General features: G+C 37.1%; 5 protein-coding genes across 8 annotated transcripts in view; 3 read left to right on the top strand and 2 right to left on the bottom strand.

The window, feature by feature from the left end:
* The first annotated feature begins 59 nt into the window (after positions 1–59).
* Positions 60–2,836, top strand: LOC143188796 (U3 small nucleolar RNA-associated protein 15 homolog). Its single transcript, XM_076393240.1, has 5 exons — positions 60–162; positions 609–1,191; positions 1,264–1,484; positions 1,560–1,995; positions 2,068–2,836. Exons 1-5 carry the CDS (start codon positions 73–75, stop codon positions 2,301–2,303), a joined length of 1,566 nt encoding a protein of 521 aa, XP_076249355.1. The 5' UTR covers positions 60–72; the 3' UTR covers positions 2,304–2,836.
* On the bottom strand, positions 2,287–4,056 carry LOC143188799 (uncharacterized). The gene is made up of 3 exons (XM_076393246.1): positions 3,070–4,056; positions 2,798–3,002; positions 2,287–2,719 (listed from the first exon to the last, which is right to left on the bottom strand). Exons 1-3 carry the CDS (start codon positions 3,911–3,913, stop codon positions 2,596–2,598), a joined length of 1,173 nt encoding a protein of 390 aa, XP_076249361.1. The 5' UTR covers positions 3,914–4,056; the 3' UTR covers positions 2,287–2,595.
* LOC143188801 (tubulin-specific chaperone A-like) lies at positions 3,940–6,177 on the bottom strand. 2 transcript variants are annotated; one of them, XM_076393249.1, is made up of 2 exons: positions 4,575–5,126; positions 3,940–4,313 (listed from the first exon to the last, which is right to left on the bottom strand). In XM_076393249.1, the coding sequence occupies exons 1-2, from the start codon at positions 4,702–4,704 to the stop codon at positions 4,087–4,089; spliced, it is 357 nt and encodes a 118-aa protein (XP_076249364.1). In that variant the 5' UTR covers positions 4,705–5,126; the 3' UTR covers positions 3,940–4,086. The 2 variants fall into 2 exon arrangements, with proteins under 2 accessions (XP_076249364.1, XP_076249365.1); XM_076393250.1 differs by lacking the exon at positions 4,575–5,126 and adding an exon at positions 5,720–6,177 and having other exon boundaries at positions 4,082–4,313.
* Temp (protein prenyltransferase alpha subunit repeat-containing protein tempura) lies at positions 5,652–9,551 on the top strand. Its single transcript, XM_076393245.1, has 2 exons — positions 5,652–5,843; positions 6,929–9,551. Exons 1-2 carry the CDS (start codon positions 5,767–5,769, stop codon positions 8,121–8,123), a joined length of 1,272 nt encoding a protein of 423 aa, XP_076249360.1. The 5' UTR covers positions 5,652–5,766; the 3' UTR covers positions 8,124–9,551.
* Positions 9,552–9,687: 136 nt separating this feature from the next.
* LOC143188794 (uncharacterized) overlaps positions 9,688–18,135 on the top strand; it is a 49,133-nt gene continuing 40,685 nt past the window's right edge. Inside the window, exons 1-4 of one of the 3 annotated variants that reach the window (XM_076393237.1) lie at positions 9,688–9,758; positions 10,666–11,001; positions 14,457–14,718; positions 17,828–18,016. In XM_076393237.1, the coding sequence (XP_076249352.1) occupies positions 10,917–11,001; positions 14,457–14,718; positions 17,828–18,016 (536 nt within the window). In that variant the 5' untranslated portion in view covers positions 9,688–9,758; positions 10,666–10,916. Of the gene's footprint in view, positions 11,002–12,593; positions 13,254–14,456; positions 14,719–17,827; positions 18,017–18,135 lie in introns of all 3 variants that reach the window. The other 2 variants (XM_076393238.1, XM_076393239.1) reach the window with 2 other exon arrangements.

Genomic DNA, 18,135 nt, shown 5'->3' with positions numbered 1-18,135 from the left:
CTTTCATCAATTGTCAACAAGAGAAGTTTACCCCCTCTACGAGCCTTTATTACAGCTGACATTTTTAAAGAAATGGCGTCCTTCAAAAAGATAAATACAAAGGTATTTGCGAGACCGGGATCTGAATTAACCCCGGATAACATATATTGGAAAAAGTATACTGTGAGTATGTTATGACAGCATAATCGTCATAAATATTTCCATGTCGGTACTATGTTGTTTAATTGATGATACCCACGTGTGTATAACATAACCTAACATGTGGTATACAATAAGAAGATGTAATACTATTATGCTTAGACTGTGGATATTTCTGTGATTAAAATATATCCAAATCTGCTAATAATGTGCAAATAATATGCTGGAACTATGTAAAATATATACATGTACATATGTACTTTGAAAGTGACAGGACTCGAAAAACGCAATTTGTAATTTATAACCACAAAAGCAGTTTAGTAAACATATCTCTATTTAACGTCATAATTTTACTAAAGGATTCCCCGAATAAGTAATTACTGTTGTTTTCCCTTGTAGCCACAGAAATATCTGCAGTCCAGTTACGTTGTTCTATTGCTTCTAAAAGTGTCTTATGTTTATTTTAACAGACTCCTGTATTAATCAAAGAATTCGGACCAATCGATTACATAGACTTTTCTCCTGTAGAGCCACATTATTTTGCTGTCACTTGTTCAGTGAGAGTACAAGTGTACAATCCTATTACAAAGCTAGTCACAAAAAATCTTAGCAGATTTAAGGAAGCTGCTTATGGTGGCTCTTTCCGTGGGGATGGAAAATTGCTTTGTGCAGGAGGAGAAGAATCAGTTGTTAGACTTTTTGATGTTAATACGAAGAGTCTTCTTCGAATTTTTTCTGGACACAAAGCTGCTGTGCATAGGACATTCTTCACAGCTGATAATCATCACATTGCTTCTTTCTCTGATGACAAGACTGCAGTAGTCTGGGATATACCTAGTGAAAAACGAATCATATCTTTCAATGAACATTCTGATTATATTAGAGCAGGGGCTGTCAGCCCTATTTCTAAAGATATATTGTTATCTGGGGGCTATGATAAACAAATATATATGTATGATACAAGAACAAACAACAAAATTCTTAGTGTGAACCATGAAGCACCTGTTGAGAGTTTATTGTTTTTACCATCTGGTGGAATATTTTTGTCTGCAGGTAAGATATTCAATATTGAAGTCTTATATTTCTTCTGTGTATAAAAATATAATTTATTGTTATTACGCAAAGGTGGAACAGAGATTAAAGTGTGGGATGCACTTGCTGGAGGTAGACTACTTGCAAAGATTACTCAACATCATAAAACTGTAACTTGCCTCAAAATTGCTTCAAATGGCCGTAGAATTCTGTCTGGGTCATTAGACAGACACGTAAAAATTTATGATGCTGGAACATATAAAACTGTCCATTCTTTGGATTATCCAAATTCAGTTCTTAGTATAGGAACTAGTGTAAGAAATCATGTATTTCTAGTATTTTTAAAAACAGTTCTTTTTGATATATTAAATATAATTTTATGATTTTAGTCGAATGATGAGACTATAGTAGCTGGTATGGTTGATGGTTTAATCTCTGTGAGAAGAAGAGAAGAGGACGTAAAAAATGAAAAGCCACAACGTAAAAAAGTATCCTATAGGCACTCTGGGAGAAACTTACACACACCAAATGTAGATATCGTTGTACATGAAGATATGAAAGAAATAATGTCGAAACACGACACCTACTTAAGAAAGTTTCAGTATTCAAAAGCTCTGGACTGTGTAATGATGAGTTACGTTGTCAATAAAGCTCCACACGTTACGGTTGCACTTATGCAGGAACTTATTAGACGACAGGGTCTGAAGCAAGCACTTGGTGGTAGAGATGGCAAATCTCTTGTAAATATTTTGAAATTTTTAAACAAACACATAGGAAGTGTTCGATTTGGGAGAGTGTTATTAAATGTTGCTAATGTTTTAATGGGTAGGTCGCCAATTCCTTTTTTCCATAAGATGTATCTAAAGTACTTTAATAATAAGCATTATTGTTTAATAGATGTCTATGAAGATCATTTGGATGAACTTGCTGCAGAACCAAGGAAAATGTTTACTCTGTTAGTGGCGAAATTGGAAGAAGAGGAAAATTTAATAGTAGCATTATCGGAATTGCAAGGAAAATTACATATGATACTATCTGCTGCAGAAACTGTACCTCTTGCACCAGTAAAAGATAATCAAATTTTAAAACCTTCAAATGCAGCTCAAAAAAATCTAATTTTAAGTATAGCATGAGTAAAACTTTATGTGGCATAGCAAACAAAAATCTGTACATATTTTTCATACATATTTTAATAAAATTTAGGTATATATCACATGCTCTGACTTACTAAAACATCTAAATTAATAGATACTAAAAACAAATACAAATATTTAAAATATGATAGATCAGATTTTTTTCAATTTTTAAGTTTCATTGCATTAAAATGCATCCAGTTATATTTATATAATATAAATTATGAAAACATGTATCAAATTTTACTAATTTTTACGATCTACAATTTATGCATTCTATTTGTAATTTTCTTTATGAAGTTTCCTTTCTGAGACTTTTTTGCCAGGCTGCAGAGGATGGTTTATCAGGCATTACCCATCCAATTGGAATGGCTGATGCATCACTATCTGAACTTATATATTTATCCCAAGCAGATCTAAAAATAAATTTTATTCGAAAGGTAATACCAATCCTGTAGCAATTCAATTTTATAATGTAATAATGAAGTGCTTACCGCATCGTAATAAAATCAGATAAATCTGTATTATATTGATCGGATGTTACTCTTTTTCCAAATAATACAATTTCCCATTCATCAAAAACCCTTTTCTTTTGATTTTCAATTCTTTTTTCATTATCAGTTTTTAACATTAATTTTAAACCTTGCTCCTCTATGGAATACTCGCGATCAAGCGTTGACCACTGTTCTGTTAACTTTGCTGTACAGAAAAAATATATATGTTAGTTACATTTTCTTAAATATTTATTAGAAATATAGAATAATACCTATAATATTGTTAAATGCCTCATCAGCTGCCGAAGATAAATGTTCTCCTCTTGCTCTGGCAATATTGGCCTTAATATTCCTCAAGTTTTTTAATTCCTGTAATAATCCGAGATATTTTCTTGTGTCGTTTCGTTTTCCTCGAACATCAGACAAAATCATATCAGCATCTTTACGTAAATTTTCTTCTTGTTTTTCCTTTTCTATTACAGCTTGTTCTTTCCTGATCCATGAATCAATCTGTGCATGCATTCTTGCTCTCCTCTCTGTTCTCAATAACTTCTCATTTTTCCATTTTTCTCTGTTGATTTTTTCTCTTAATCTTCTCTTCTTTCGCCTTTCTATATCTTTCTTTAATTGTTTTACAAAGTTTTGGTCCTTTATAGGTTCCAATAATTTCATAATTTCAGTTTGTGCTGCCTCACAAATGTTCAATTTTTCATCCCATTCTTCTTCTGTCAGAGTTTGATTATCTTTAAGCTCATCACAAATTGTTTTTAATTTTTCATTTAATTTATATGCCGACATTAGAGCATCCTTGGCAGTTCTAATCTTACATTTTCTAGGTACATTTGCCTGATCATTTATTTCATTAGATGGGTCAACATTTAAGAGAAAATCTTCAATACTTTTTTCATCTGCTTGTCGACTTTCTAGTGTGACTATTGGCATGGTATCCTTTTGAACATTATCAAAAGGTACACCAATTGGATACATATAATTTTGATGCATGTTCACGTAATAAGATGCATCATAGCTAGATTGATTCATTGCATGATAATTATTATAATATGGGTCTCCACAGTTTTCTGTGGAGCCCTCTAAAGAACTTTGCTTGCCGAACATAACAATCCAAAAGTAATGCTTAATTTATTAGAAATATAAAATGCCTTAATACTATCACTTTCTCTATATGTTAAATGATTACTTTAAATCGTTTACAAATTATATGTTAGGTGAAAATATAATCCTTTTGTAATTTCTAGTAATATCTTAATAAAAGTAGTAGGCTCTGCTGTTTAACACATCTCCAAAAGTTCTCCTTCCTTAGGAAGTTGATTTTCTGCCTCTTGCAGTACTTTTTCAGCCTCAATATAATCTTCTAATTCTTTCAAGTCTTGTTCTGTGTCTAAGATTTTTTTCAGTTCTTCGAATGCTTTTATAAGACGCCTCTGACAATCTGGCACCATCATAAGAGATTCCTGAAGCACTTCCTCTTGTTTCTTTATGTCGTAACCATCTTTGTCTGCAATAAAATGAAAAACAATATAAAACCTACTGTCCTTTGACTATACTCTATAATTTTAAATTAGTTGCTGCAATATTCTGAGCATTGCAAGGATATCTACAAGTATTATAAGTGATGAATCAGTGTTCCAAAGTAAACAAACACTTTGATGTTTTGAAGACAAGTGTACAGTAGTGTTGTAACAATCAACACAGCTGTTGAAAGGATCGCAATTAAAACAGAACATGCTTTCTATCGCATTTGTCAAAGTATCCTCACCCTGTTCCTTTAACTTTTGTATCCTTTCACGTTGCTGTGCTGCTTCTTTCTCATACGTGATTTTTTCTTTCGCGAGACGTTTCACTATTCCAGTCTTAATTTTTAGTGTTCGTATGCGAGGATCGGACATCGTTTGTAACTTAAATATTTTACCTCGTGCTCAGATAATGAAGCGTACAACGATTAAACGGGTTTTCCCTTATAAGGCAAGATGAGTAGTTACAAATGAATTCGATGGGAACACTGACGTATAGGTTATGCTGAAGAACAGCCGGAGATTTCTACCCCATTAAGTTATGCCCTTACGACACGATACTTATCGAAAATGTCGATCACTTCAATCGATCATTCACTTTACGTTTGATAGTTCTTTCAGTCCTTACAATCACAATAAAACGCAATTTCGACAATAAACATTTACACGGTACTTAAATTTCTCTAACGATAAGCATTTTTTAAAAATATTACTATATTACGTTATAAATTCGACAGTATTTTATGTTAAACACACTCTGTTAGTTATTTCAATACTAATAATTTGCGTAGTACTTCAGGAAAAACATTTCTTACTTTTAATACGCAGAAATGATAATGATAATATGAATCATCTTTATACTTCATAGATATATATATAAGAGAAGTCCTCTGGAAAGCATTCCCCCTAATGCTTTCCAGGAGACTTCTCATGGGACAGGTATATTAGTAAAAACCTTCATTAACCAAATTCTGGCTATTCAAAATGTAAGCAACTATTTAAAAGTGTTCTATCAAAGATAATAAAACTAGTTTATTTGTAACATTTATCAAACTACATTTTACTTTGCACGTTGTACGAAGTTATTTTATTGTATGTTCTACGAAGATATTATACATATAGTCTTCCTTTGAAAACACTAATAAATATAATAATATTAACAATAACAAAGAAATTTAAAGAAAAAGAAATGAATATTTCGTACTCTCCCTATTTTAAGCCCGATGTTGATAATTTCGCGCCATCTGACTTTGAACGTCCCAGACTCGCGGCGAACTTCAGAGGGTATTGCAGTATATCCCCCCAACACTTCCGCAGAAAAACGCTACATCGTGTCTGCATTGAAAGGTGCAGCAAGAGGAACGGTAGGGTTAATCGTGTATTGGTTTACCGTTGATTCGTCGGGACAGGTAACGAAACGATAGCGGCACGATTACGATGCAAGACGATATTTTCCCGGCCGCAGAGAAAATCCTTTCCGACATCGAAAACGTGGTGAAGAAGAACCCGTCACTGTGAGTGTTTTCTTAGATACGTTAACGAGGGCGGAGGCTTTAAAAATATCTGCGAGAAAGTGCCACCAAATTCTCATTCTCGACGCGTCAACGTATCTGTCCCATAGACCGTTTAACCTTGCGACCAGTGCGTTTCGGTTCTCAAAAAAAAACGAAATCGTAGTATCGTCATAGGTACGTTTTAATTAGACACGCGTATATACGACGCCTCGTGAAACACTCCGCAATAGTAAGTGTGGTATCAGTAATGTTGGTATCTGATGCCTGCGATAGGAAACTGGCGCCATCACGATTGTATTAAATTATTAGCGATCGCTATGGTGCATATGCCACATTGCTGTGTGTGTATGTATACTGGGCGTATAGTTGTTATTACGTACTTATATTGGACAATTATATTAATAGCCTGTAATGACAATCGATGACACGTGAGAATTATATTCATTGAAAACATATTACAGAGAATGACAATATTGCGTGTGCTTCAAAATTAACGCCGTTCCTGCGGTATTCTGCAATGTTCTGCATATTGTTATGTAATTCTTGTGTATATGCATATATACATTCATATTTCAAGTATTGTTTATGCAGTTTATTCGAAAATTTGCGAATATTATTATTTTGTTGAAAACTCGAGAAGAAATTAGAATAGATAAATAATGATATTCAGATTTTTGTTAATTTTGTTGATATGTTGAAGATCATTTAGTTTTTACACATTTCTCACTGACACAAATATATCACATATGTATTTCAAAAGTGACAGAACTCAAGAAAGAATATTTTTTAAGAAAAGCAAGAAACTATCTATAAGCTTAGAAGAAAAAAATTTATTAAATAAATAATATTGGCAAAAAGAGTAGTTTTATTTACTGATACTTATTTTACTTGAATAATTCGTCTAAAAAATTATTTCATTAATAAGATCATTATAAAGTACATAATAAAATTCATTAATAAGATTTGCTACTAGAAACAAGAATATTTCATAATTTAGTAATTTTTACTTAGAAGTCGATACTTTAGATTTCTACCAACTCCAACAAAAATATTATTATTAATATTATGAATATTATTAATTTCAGAAAAAGCTTCGAAATAGTCCCCGCGGAGGACAACGAAAATAAATCGCCCGTGTTTCACCAAGAGGACTGTCTGGGATTAGCATCGTGGTGTGTACAACCGCTCTACTGTTACGCTTATCGCCGACTCTTTGAACTCCGCCAGAACAAACACAGACGGGAGGAACCCAGCACAGTAGCAAGATGGCTATTAGGCGCCCTACTATTAAACCCGGACGTGACCACATTCTGGAACATGCGACGAGAATTAGTCAGAAATCACAAACTAGACGCCCTCGACGAGTTCGCGTTCTCGCGACTGATGCTATACTATAAACCAAAATGCTTCGAAGCGTTCGCCTATCGACGATGGCTCCTATCGTACGTCCTAAACGCAAAAGACAGTCGATACGATCCGAACTCGGCAGATTCGCCACTGTCCACAGAATTGAATCTAGCGGCGACGTGCGCGGACAGGTACGCGAACAATTACCACGCCTGGAGCCACAGACGACACGTGATGGCTCTTCGCGAATCCCGAGGGTTCGCCCACCCGACCCTCGAAAACGAATGGAAGAGTTCCTTGGTTTGGTGTCAGCGACACGTGTCGGATTATAGTGGCCTCTCCTATCGGCAATTCTTGCTGCGGAAATACATGTTCGAGGTGAAGGAACTGCCAAGCGAGCCGTCGATAAAACGCAATGTCGGCGAGCAACGTGGAGAGGAATTGTTTGTCTACATTAAGTCCAATATCAGCGACATAGGCGAAACGCGCGAGCTGCAGAGGTTACTCGACGCGATACGCTTGGCGTCTAAGTCGACGTCCTCGAAAACGGGCCAGCACTTCCACGCTTTATCCTATTGGACGGAAGAATGCCGCGCCAACGAGTGTGCCATTTGCATGTACAACGATCACGAGGCTCTGTGGTGCCATCGTAGGTTTTTAGCGTACGCTCTCATGCGTTTCATCGCCTCTCTGAGGCATCCTTGCCGCAGGGACGAGGTTACTGATAAGCCAGAGGAAACAGTGGATGCGCAGAGTGCTTTGGTCGCGGTGAACGACGATGTCAAGTTGTGTTACAATTTTCTGGCGGAGGCCTTCCGCGTGCGCACCGAGCAGATTGCTAATATTGCGTCGAAACGGGATCAACACGAGAAGATGCTCGTAGAGAGGTTCTTCAAGTTCCTCAGGAGCATCGGATTCGAGATTAGATCGTGATCCTGTTAGCTGTTGGAATTGTACTTTTGAATACACAATGACGCGCACGCATGAAGCTGTATAATCCTACTCGTATCAGGCACGGGATCGAGTGCTGCCCTAAAAGTCACGCAATAAGTCTCGCTCTGTATACCAAGCGGACATTATACCTAGACGTTATACTACCCAATGAATTGTATCTCAATAGTGCTCTCTCGTCTGACCCATCAGGACACGCATCTGCGGATAAATAAGCGCCATTTGAATAATTATCGATAAGTAAGATCAAACGTACGACTTAGACGAAATGGAACGAGTATTGATACTTATTTTTGAGATGTTTACCGTGTATTGTTTAAAGGATGCTCCGGCGCGAGTGTTGACGCGGACCCGACCGTGGGGGATGGGCCGATTGTGCGTTTGATTTTTTAAACGCTGCTCAGGATCCGGGAGAATTAGTAGTTACGTGATATACAAAAGAAAAGTGTCTTGTGAGGCTATAGGGAAGTATTGTCGCCAGACGAACGTGTATAAATAACAGTGTTGGTAAGATGGGAGAAAAGAGAAAATGTTAGTTTTATAATTGTGTTTTTAGTCACCATGTAAGGGAAGGCTATGGTCCTAGAGTATTAGCTGACACTAATCAAACATTTTCGCAAGGAGTTACTACATGTATATTTAAGTTTCCTGCATTAAAATTGAAATTTAGAAACTGAAATAATTCTATTTTTGTAATATCTGTAGAGTAGCGCACGCTTAAATTTCAATAGAATCGGGACTCTATTGTACATTGGAATTTTGCATAACAGGTGGTGATTTTGTTCCAAGGAAAGCCTCGAGTTCCAGTAAATTTCAATAGAGTTGCGTTACGCTGACCCTCGAGATGAGTAAAGTTGGAATTTATGTATATAACAACTTTATTGGAATTCAAGCGTGCATTACTATATTTATAATCACTGTATCCTCTATCAGTATTTAATTAAAATGTCTGCAAATTACAATAAAATAAAACTGTACAAAGTGATTCCCTGTGAAACTGGTTAATAATTAGGCTAATATTCTAGAATCTGTTTACAAATGTGGCCTCTCACATTTCGAGACTGGTTCTCTTGAAAAAAAAAAAAAAAAAAAAAAAAAAAAAAAAAAAAAAAAAAAAAATGAAATAAAATGTTCGCCTTGATCACAACCGCCTCTTTATAGAATAGCGGGGTCTGTTTACATCGCCCAGGCCAATCGTCTCGGCGCGATTACTGCACGTATACACACATTGGCCACGTTGTCTTCTGTTGGCGCGACAATCTGACCAAAAATAAATCTTTAGACTTTTGTCTGAACTCAGTGTACCGGGAACGGTCGTTGAAGCGTGTGCGATCGTTAGACCTCCCGTTCCCAAATCCTACGATTTCTGTTTCATTGTTACATGTTAATAAAGTTCAGTGAACTCTGTCATCATTCTTCTATTCGCAAGACCCCAGTTGCACTCGCGGTTCCGCACTGGACAGACTTTGCCTTAATGCGACCTGCCAGTTGTCTTGACCTTAATCTTCCAATACTCTTTAATTCCCGGCATTAACTTTGACGAGGAGGACGGGGTCACATCGAACGCGAAGAACGACGCCATTTTTCAGATGCACAATTATAAACTAAATATTTACAGTGAGTCGATGAAGTATTAAAATTGATTGGTATTAAATTTTTATGAAATTTATGATACATGTATTTGTGGACCCAAGTCACATTTTGTTGCTTCCGAGATACTGCCCTTAGAAGCTAATTTTTTCGAGGTTAACTCATTCTCGTGGTATCATACTTCAGTCTTATAAAAAAAAATTATGACTGATAATGTTCTGATCAACTCCATAAAACAGTAAGCAGAGAAAAGTGACGATACGATAAATAATGTATTTTTAAATTCAGATTGAAGTAAAGAAAATAATTTACTACAGCGAACTGTTTAAGAGATGATTAGTTATTACTGAACCCTGGACTTAGAACTTCAAATTCGTCAAAATGGTTAATATGTTTAATGTTCTTTACCAACCATACACTCTTTTTACTATTTTATGACAGTAGATCAATTTTCCAGTTTATAAAAAGTTGATTATTACTCACATACGTTCTCGAATTTTTACAAAAACTGAACTTCGTCAATTTGCTTCTTGAAAGACTGAAATAATTTCAGTTTATAGCAATTCTAACGAGACTACAATAGCAATCACTATTTATCTTTCGCTGAATTACTTAAAAAGAAAACATTGCATGTCTAGCTTCTCCCCAGATCATGGATTTCGCTATATCAACAAAGTGTGACCATGAAGGATCACGTAAATCTGTACATACCACGACTTACTATTAGTCGAACGACAAACATCGCTCTCGACATGCTCACAAAATGTTTCTCAGCGAGTGAATGTCGTCCCACGTGCGTTGATTGCGTGCAACCGGTCGATAACCGGAAGTCCCATTTATTGAGTGATCGATCAACAACATACACTTAAAAAAAATTCCACGTTCGCGGTAACGTAAGGTCGAAATGATTACAGTCTCGAGAAACGTGTTCTAGATGCAACGTTGATGTGGAATTAACGTTAATAGATTGTCGAAAGTCGCACGTGATTGTCTATTACTTCCATTGGTCGATTGGTTTGATTGCGCGACAAGGTAGAACGAGGTGGTCGATAGGCATCCTCAGAAATTCCATCGGTACGACACGCTGGGAACGCGGCATCGACGACGTGTGCAGTGGCGGGTCGGACAACTTTTTTCTTTGTTTATCATTTTACCTAAAAACTGGAAGCGTCGACAAACAGTTTGATGGCATCTGACACCGAAACTGTCACGAGGAATGGCCTCGAGGAATCGTCGAAGCTGAAAAAACTGCAGACTGTAGAAAAGAAAGGTAAGATAAGTTCTTCTTTCTGTGATCAGTGAGATTACTACTATCCGTGCCCTACGAGAAGTCCTCTAGAAAGTATTAGAGGCAATGCTTTCCAGGGGACTTCTCCTAGAATAGTATTTTAGGTGGGTAATGGAAGTGCGAAGTTTATTTTAAAGTCTTTGAAATATAATATTACCTAGTAAGGTGTAGTGGTGCAAAGTGGATTATATGTTGTATATGTCAAGAGTGTTTTCTATTGGCGCCAGCAGATATCATTATTGTACTATATTGACACATGCATTTAGTGAGTTTATTTATAGTTATCTAGAGTATGTGCTGATTGGAAGGTTGAGTTATCGGCAGAAATTTCAGGTAGAAATAATTGATTCATGTTCAAAGTCGCCCATGACTTTTGCCCTTTTAGTTTTGTTTACGTAATATAGTGTATAAATACGGTATAGCGTGAGAATATCGAAACATATTATAGCTTAAATATAAATAAGTCGCACAGTATTTTATAGCATATCGATTAAGATTTAATATATGCTGGTCTATCTAGGAAAACCATTTTATATTATTTTCTACAAAAGCTTATTTATTTCTATGTCTGCATTCCCAGTTTTGGGATATAATACGTTTTATTTTCGTCAGGAAGATTTCAAGGTTCCCTTAACACACATAGCACTAGTTTCACGAAGAGAGCACTGACCTTGCACTCGGCTTAGAACTAAAGGAATTTATATTCTTAGGGTCTCTACAGTTGATAATGCGTAAACAAAGAATGTAGTGGGGATAACTTTGTCCCCTTTATAGAGAGAATAAATATATCTCTCAGAGAATAATCGCTGTAAGACATGCTTGCAGAAGCGGAACAAAATATTTACAAATTGACGCATCTATTTCGAAATTCCTTTCTAAATAAAAATCGAATTCAAGTAGACAGCAGCATTCCGAATGTTAAGGTAGACGTGTTTATTTTTGTAATTGGCATAGTCCTTCGACCGACACGCTCATTACGAATCACACGTTTCTGTCTGAATTACATTTGCGTCTGAGTAAACAAACAATTTATCCTGATCACGTGTGATGCGTACAGAAGTGACTCGTGCCGATTGGAAACACTTGCACCCAGAGGGTATGTCTTTATGTAATCAAATGAAAAATCTTTAACTGACAGAATCTATCCTACTTACTATGAAATAAGACTGAACTTACGACCTTTTCCATGAGACAGACATGCGCGTGTACGAACGCTGAATACTAATTGGGATTGAAATAAGAAACACACAGATGAAAGACGGTGCGCTGTTGGTCGTGCTCCAGAAACAGAGTTGGGAATAAATATAAAGTGTATTTAATGAAAATAGTAAAAACAACGTATACATAGTGCTATTTAATATAAAAATATTCTCATTAGTCGGAAATAGAAAATACAAAATAATTCTATATACTATTGCCTATGTTTATTTACATTTTTCTGTACAACAAAACCGAAGTGTAATTGAAGTACCCATTCAAATAATTCACAAATTCCAAAAATTATATGGAATTCTATTCACTTAAATTTCAGTAAAATAATTAAAATATTTAAAAACAGTATTTCTCTATTACAGGTATATAAGGTTTCTTTACGCAATTATTGCTTCAGAGTTCCCATTTTTCCCAGCACTGTTCAAAGATGACGCAGTCACAAAAATTCCCATCGATTTACAAAAAAGTCTGTCCTCATCTCGTGAAGATTCCAGGTATTATTACATCAAGGGACTCTCTGGACACTTATGATTCCGGGAACGAGTTTGAATCAGGATTCGCAAGTGGGTGACGTACGTGTTGTAAATATTCTAAGAAATGCGGTAATGCCGGCAGAGATGCGCGGCTTCTTGCCAAAAACGTGACTGCCCTTGTACTTGCTCGAAACACTCGACTTGTTTAGTCGTTAGGTAAAGGTCCATGGGATCGTCTCTCGTAAATTAACAGCCTCTTTCTGATACTTCAGAGAAAAAGGAAAACCAGGATATATCTTGTCTTTCCCTCTCTAATAAATTCGCGCTTAAATATTTTGTACCAAATAATATTTAAAAAACAATAACATGTGTCTTTTTAATACTTCAGAGAGAAAAAAAGAAGCTTATAATACCTCTATTTATTTTTCTCTTTAACAAATGTGTCAAGTAATATTTTAAAAAAATAAAGTGTGGTTTTTTATATCTATTTTAATAATTGTGAAGAATTTGGTCTCAATGATATGGCACTGCGAATTTGTCAAATACGAGGTAAGCTAAGTACATGCAGGAACCGTTTTCAATGTTGATTTGATTACAGAAACACGTCTTTAATACTCTCACGTAACCATAACACGAGAAAGCGAAGACATAGTGTACTAATACTAAGGTTGACGTGATGCAAGAGGGTTTTAAACGAATTATGGCAACGCCGCTAGGAATAGGTTAGAATAGCGTCTTCGTTCTCCATATTACTCACGATTGTTTCTTCAACATCAGTCGTTGCTCATTCAATACACCTTTCGCGTAACGCTCAGCGAGTTTTAACCGCCTCGAGCTTTTCGTCGTATCTCGCGATTAAGTTACACAGTACAGTGCAGCAAAACATTCGATTATGTCGAAGGGAGGATATTCAGGTGAAAAAATACGAAAATCATCTGGAAATTAGTCTACGAAATAAATAACATGGCTACGTACCAGACGCTACGTGAACGAAACAATCAAATTAGAAAATGACTCAAGAACGTATACAGTATTTACTAACAATAAATATTTATGGTTTCATATATGTTGCATTGTTCCAGAACATTGTTAATCATCTTTAGATACTCGGGTGTCAAGATACTAAAAGTTATCTGAAGAGTATGAACGATAAAATATCAGATATTATTTAGAAAAATCAAGTATAACACATGGAGTATTTATTGTTAGTTACTTCTACTATTTATTAATAACCTTTCTGGTACTTAAAATGTACTGACACTTAATTTCTAAATTCTATATATTGAATAATTGAATATATTGAATAACGTTAAAATTTGTTAATATTTTTTCTCTCTTACAATTCAACCTTGAAAATTAAAACAAAAAAGGGACAGAAAAAAATCGAATATCATCATTCCGAAAATCCTTCAAATACTATAATAAAAACAGACATATCTCTAATAAACAAAATTACTATAAACGACAATAATTGAAGCGTTCACGTTAGGTAGTCCATCCCATTTATCATACGACAGTATTCTGCAATATACACATTTTTATTGCTACATAGCTTTACACCCATCTCAAATGTAGAGCTTAGAAATTAAAATTAAACTGTAGAGCTTAGAAATGAAAAAAAAGGGAATCACTGTATACAAAACTAAACCTTCGATCTTTAGATCACGTGATCCCTTTTAACTACATTCGACTCACACTACAAGGCAGTTGAAGTTTAGTCTTCAAGGGATCACGAAGGGCTCCTCGTTTCAGACAGTGAATTAGGTACTCAGCTTCGGCGTAGTGGCTCCTTGAGGATACCAAAGTCTTCCAATACCACCGTTGATCGCAGTCGGTCCCACGTGTCGTCGTACGATGGGAAATCATCGCTGTTCGCAAAGTGGGCGCCAGATAAATCCGATGCCCCGCCAGCCCGACCCGCCAGGCACTCCGCACCTGCGATCGACGCACCTGCACCAGAATATCTCGCGAGGAACCTCCTGCAACTTGGCTGCCCCGTCGTGTCAATGCCCACGTAAGTCTATCTCATCTACCTGCGTGTGCGTGAATAACGGTTCGCTAGATTCCATCGGCTATAGTCACGCAAAACGTAGCCGCTTTCGTAACTCATCATTGTTGATGGCACGTCAGTGTAGCGGAACTGCACGAGTGTGACGAGGGGTTAGGTTAGGGACAGGTTGCGTGATAGGGATAGGGTCGTCCTGTGGTACGTGGGCGTGTTGGTCGGTTGACACATGGATACGTGGTGGAAGTATTTTTAGGGGAGTGGATCTTTAATTTGGGAATTAATTATTGCTGCGCGCTTCTCGGGGGTCTTGGATTTCTTGTTACGCTACTGAAATAGTTGTGTACATATAAGATGATTCTGGTAACGGTGATCACGATTTTTTTGATTATTCATAGTGCGAAAAAGTTTGTAACGGTACGCCTGCCTGCTTAATTGACTGCGGAATGAAAAGTATTTTGATAGGTTTTGTGGGCTACTTTTGTGTTTGACTGACTCTATTTTGATTTAGACACTGGTATTTGCGCATGGCATCGATATTAATTTTGCATTTGTAAAATAAAGCAGTAGACCGTCGTATGTGGATCAGCCTGTATGCTAGGAGATTCCTAACGAGGAAGTTATTTTTGTTTCACAGGCCTATAGGGCAATTAAACCACTTATTGTATATATATAGGGTGTTCGTGTTGTTGTCATCTACTGTAACAGCTACCTCCTGTTATTTTGACTAAATAGGAACCTCGTGAGTTTGATCATTATAAGCATGAGTATAATTCATTGCTCAAAAACAAGAAAACTAGGATATGTAATTGACCATAGAATAACTGACTAGCTACAGACACAAATTTTATATTTCGAAATTTCAAATTTCAAATTCAAAAATTTCGAATTTTCTAGTTCCTAATTTTTCAAGTCTCTACTCAAATATTCAAACTATCGTACATTTAAAAAAACATAACTACTACCATAAACCTTTATTCATACACAGTCTCTCATATTCCCCAAAATCCTACACTCTACATGACCCTCATCATTCACCTATACAAATCCCAAGGCAAATCATTTCTACCCAATTGACTCGATCAACATTCAATCCATCCATCCACTTTCATTCAACATCAGATTCTATAGTCATTTATCCGCCCCTTCGACTACGAAACAGCTAAAGACTCGCTTGCATAAATACTACATTCGCGTACACCGTGTATAGCGGCGCGAGAGACGCACGTGTATCGCTCCGTTTCTCTGGGAGCACGAAAGAGGGAGATGAAAAAGAGGAAGAGTAGATTGAGCCAGTCCGGGAAACACACATTCGCGGCGATCAGCTGACCGGCATCGCGATCCCTCTGCCGGTGGTTCCTCGGCAATCGGCTGCAGCGATGCTATTCCCTGCACTCTAGTGTGCGTGCACGTATCCGTGCACAGGCCCACATCTTTGCCACCTATACCTAGAGAGCATGGTATTCGGTCAATAGCTGGCAGACTGGCGCAGACGCGCCGAAACAGCTGAGTATGCGTTCGCGTACATCCAATGGTGCTGTACCATTGGTGCTGTACATCCGCGAAATCGTCGTCGTCTAGCGAGGGATCGCACGAGCACGGGACTGCAGCATACTCCACGCACCGCATTGCTGTATTTTCGGTGCACACGTCTGCGGAACGCGTCGATCGCGGTGCACATCTCCCGCATTCGCACGGGAATAAGTAACTAAACGTCATCTCGATTGCATCCAAAAGGGTCGAGTCGATCTTGGATAAGGGAAATCGGCGCTGCGTGGAGAATAAGAGAAAAATCTTGAACGAGTGCGTCGGGCGTCCTCGGTTGTTGTTCATTGAGAGTTCAGAGAGATTGTTTGGGGGGAAAGAAGGATCTATGAAATCGTAAGGAGCGTTTGAATATCGCCGGTTGAGAGTTCGACTGATCTTCCGGGTGGGTACTGGGAAGGATGATGCTGCAACTGGATTGAACAGATCGTTGGATTATTGTCTGGGAACGCTTGGGAAAGTCTGCAGTTGCGGTGGTATCTGGAATAGAGGATAGAAGGAGGATACCGGAAGCGTGAAGTAATCGAAGCTGAGTGGGAGTCTGTGGGAGAAGACCCAATTCTGAGTCGGTTTTTGCATGCGATTGTGTTGTAGTAACGTGGGACAGTGGCGCCCCTCTACTGGACTGCCAGCTACGACAATACTCATCGCAGGTGTGACTTTTGAAAACTTGTTCTGGGATAGTTCATTGAATTTTGGGACGTGTAACGGGTCTTATATTATCGTTTCGTTTCGAGGAGTTTCGTGAAAGTCTTTAGATGACGGGTTTAGGATTTTTGTTAATTGTCGATTGTCGGCGGTGTAATTTGTTCGTGTGTCTTTTCAATGAACAGCTTCTGCCTCTGATTTGTCGCCGGCAGTTCATTGACGTTTGCTGACTTTGCCCCGTAAAGTGAATGATGTTAGTTGAAGCGCGGGAATTTGGGTAGAGGTTATGGTAACACAGTTATTGCGGTATAGTGGGGAAATTCGGCTTTGTGTTGTTGTGTGTATTGGTTAATTTACAATATTTTGTTTTATGCTGTGTTAATATTGGCGTGTTGTGTTCTTTTCTGATTTTTACGGACTTTTATTTCCGGTGTATGTCAAATTTAGAACGTCCATATTGGACGCATTGCTGACATCTATGTTGTGCTTGAGGAAATTTGTTACTAACAATTGCGGCTTTTTAAATGTGTGTTTAATAATTCTAGAAATAAAATTGGAATAATATAATTGAGTCAATGAGGTTAGAAATAATGTTAATTTCTTTTTAATTTTAATTTCAATATTAGTTTGAATAATTATAGAATTATTGGACTTAATCTGTATGTGTTATCAAATTCTACTATGTAACTAGTGGAAGAGCTCATGATACAAGTTGCTCTCGTCAAGTTTTACGATTTATTAACGATTTTAATACGATTATTAATACGATTTATTATGAGCTCTTCAATCCCAATTAATAGAGTGCATGAATATTATTTAGCAACATCGTATAAGAATCATTGTTTTTAATAGGCAGTTTAAAAAGAGAAGTGACTATATTTTATCATTAAATCTTGCGTTAATCGATCCATTCTTATTGTTTTAGACCTCGTGGCGGAGTAGGCTCAGAGCCTCCGCAGAGTAGCGATAGCGATGACTACTCGACAGCTCACGGCCTTCACCAGCAGCAAGGAGGTCATGGTCATGGTCAAGGACAGGTGGATGTCTTCAATGTGCCCAAAGTCCACGTGTCGGGGCCACCTAACAATGATGAATCCTCTTCCGTCATCAATGGGTGAGTAGAGCTTGTTTCTTCCAACCTCGACAATTATCGGGACTGCTACTACATCAGACATTGTGTAGTCTTATGTGAGTGGCTAACCACACAATCGTAGGCTCATTGTCAGCGTCGAA

The sequence above is a fragment of the Calliopsis andreniformis genome, chromosome 3, assembly GCF_051401765.1.
Source record: "Calliopsis andreniformis isolate RMS-2024a chromosome 3, iyCalAndr_principal, whole genome shotgun sequence".
NCBI lineage: Eukaryota > Metazoa > Arthropoda > Insecta > Hymenoptera > Andrenidae > Calliopsis > Calliopsis andreniformis.
The sequence above is the reverse complement of the archived record's forward strand: the minus strand, read 5'-3'. Positions and strand labels throughout refer to the sequence as shown.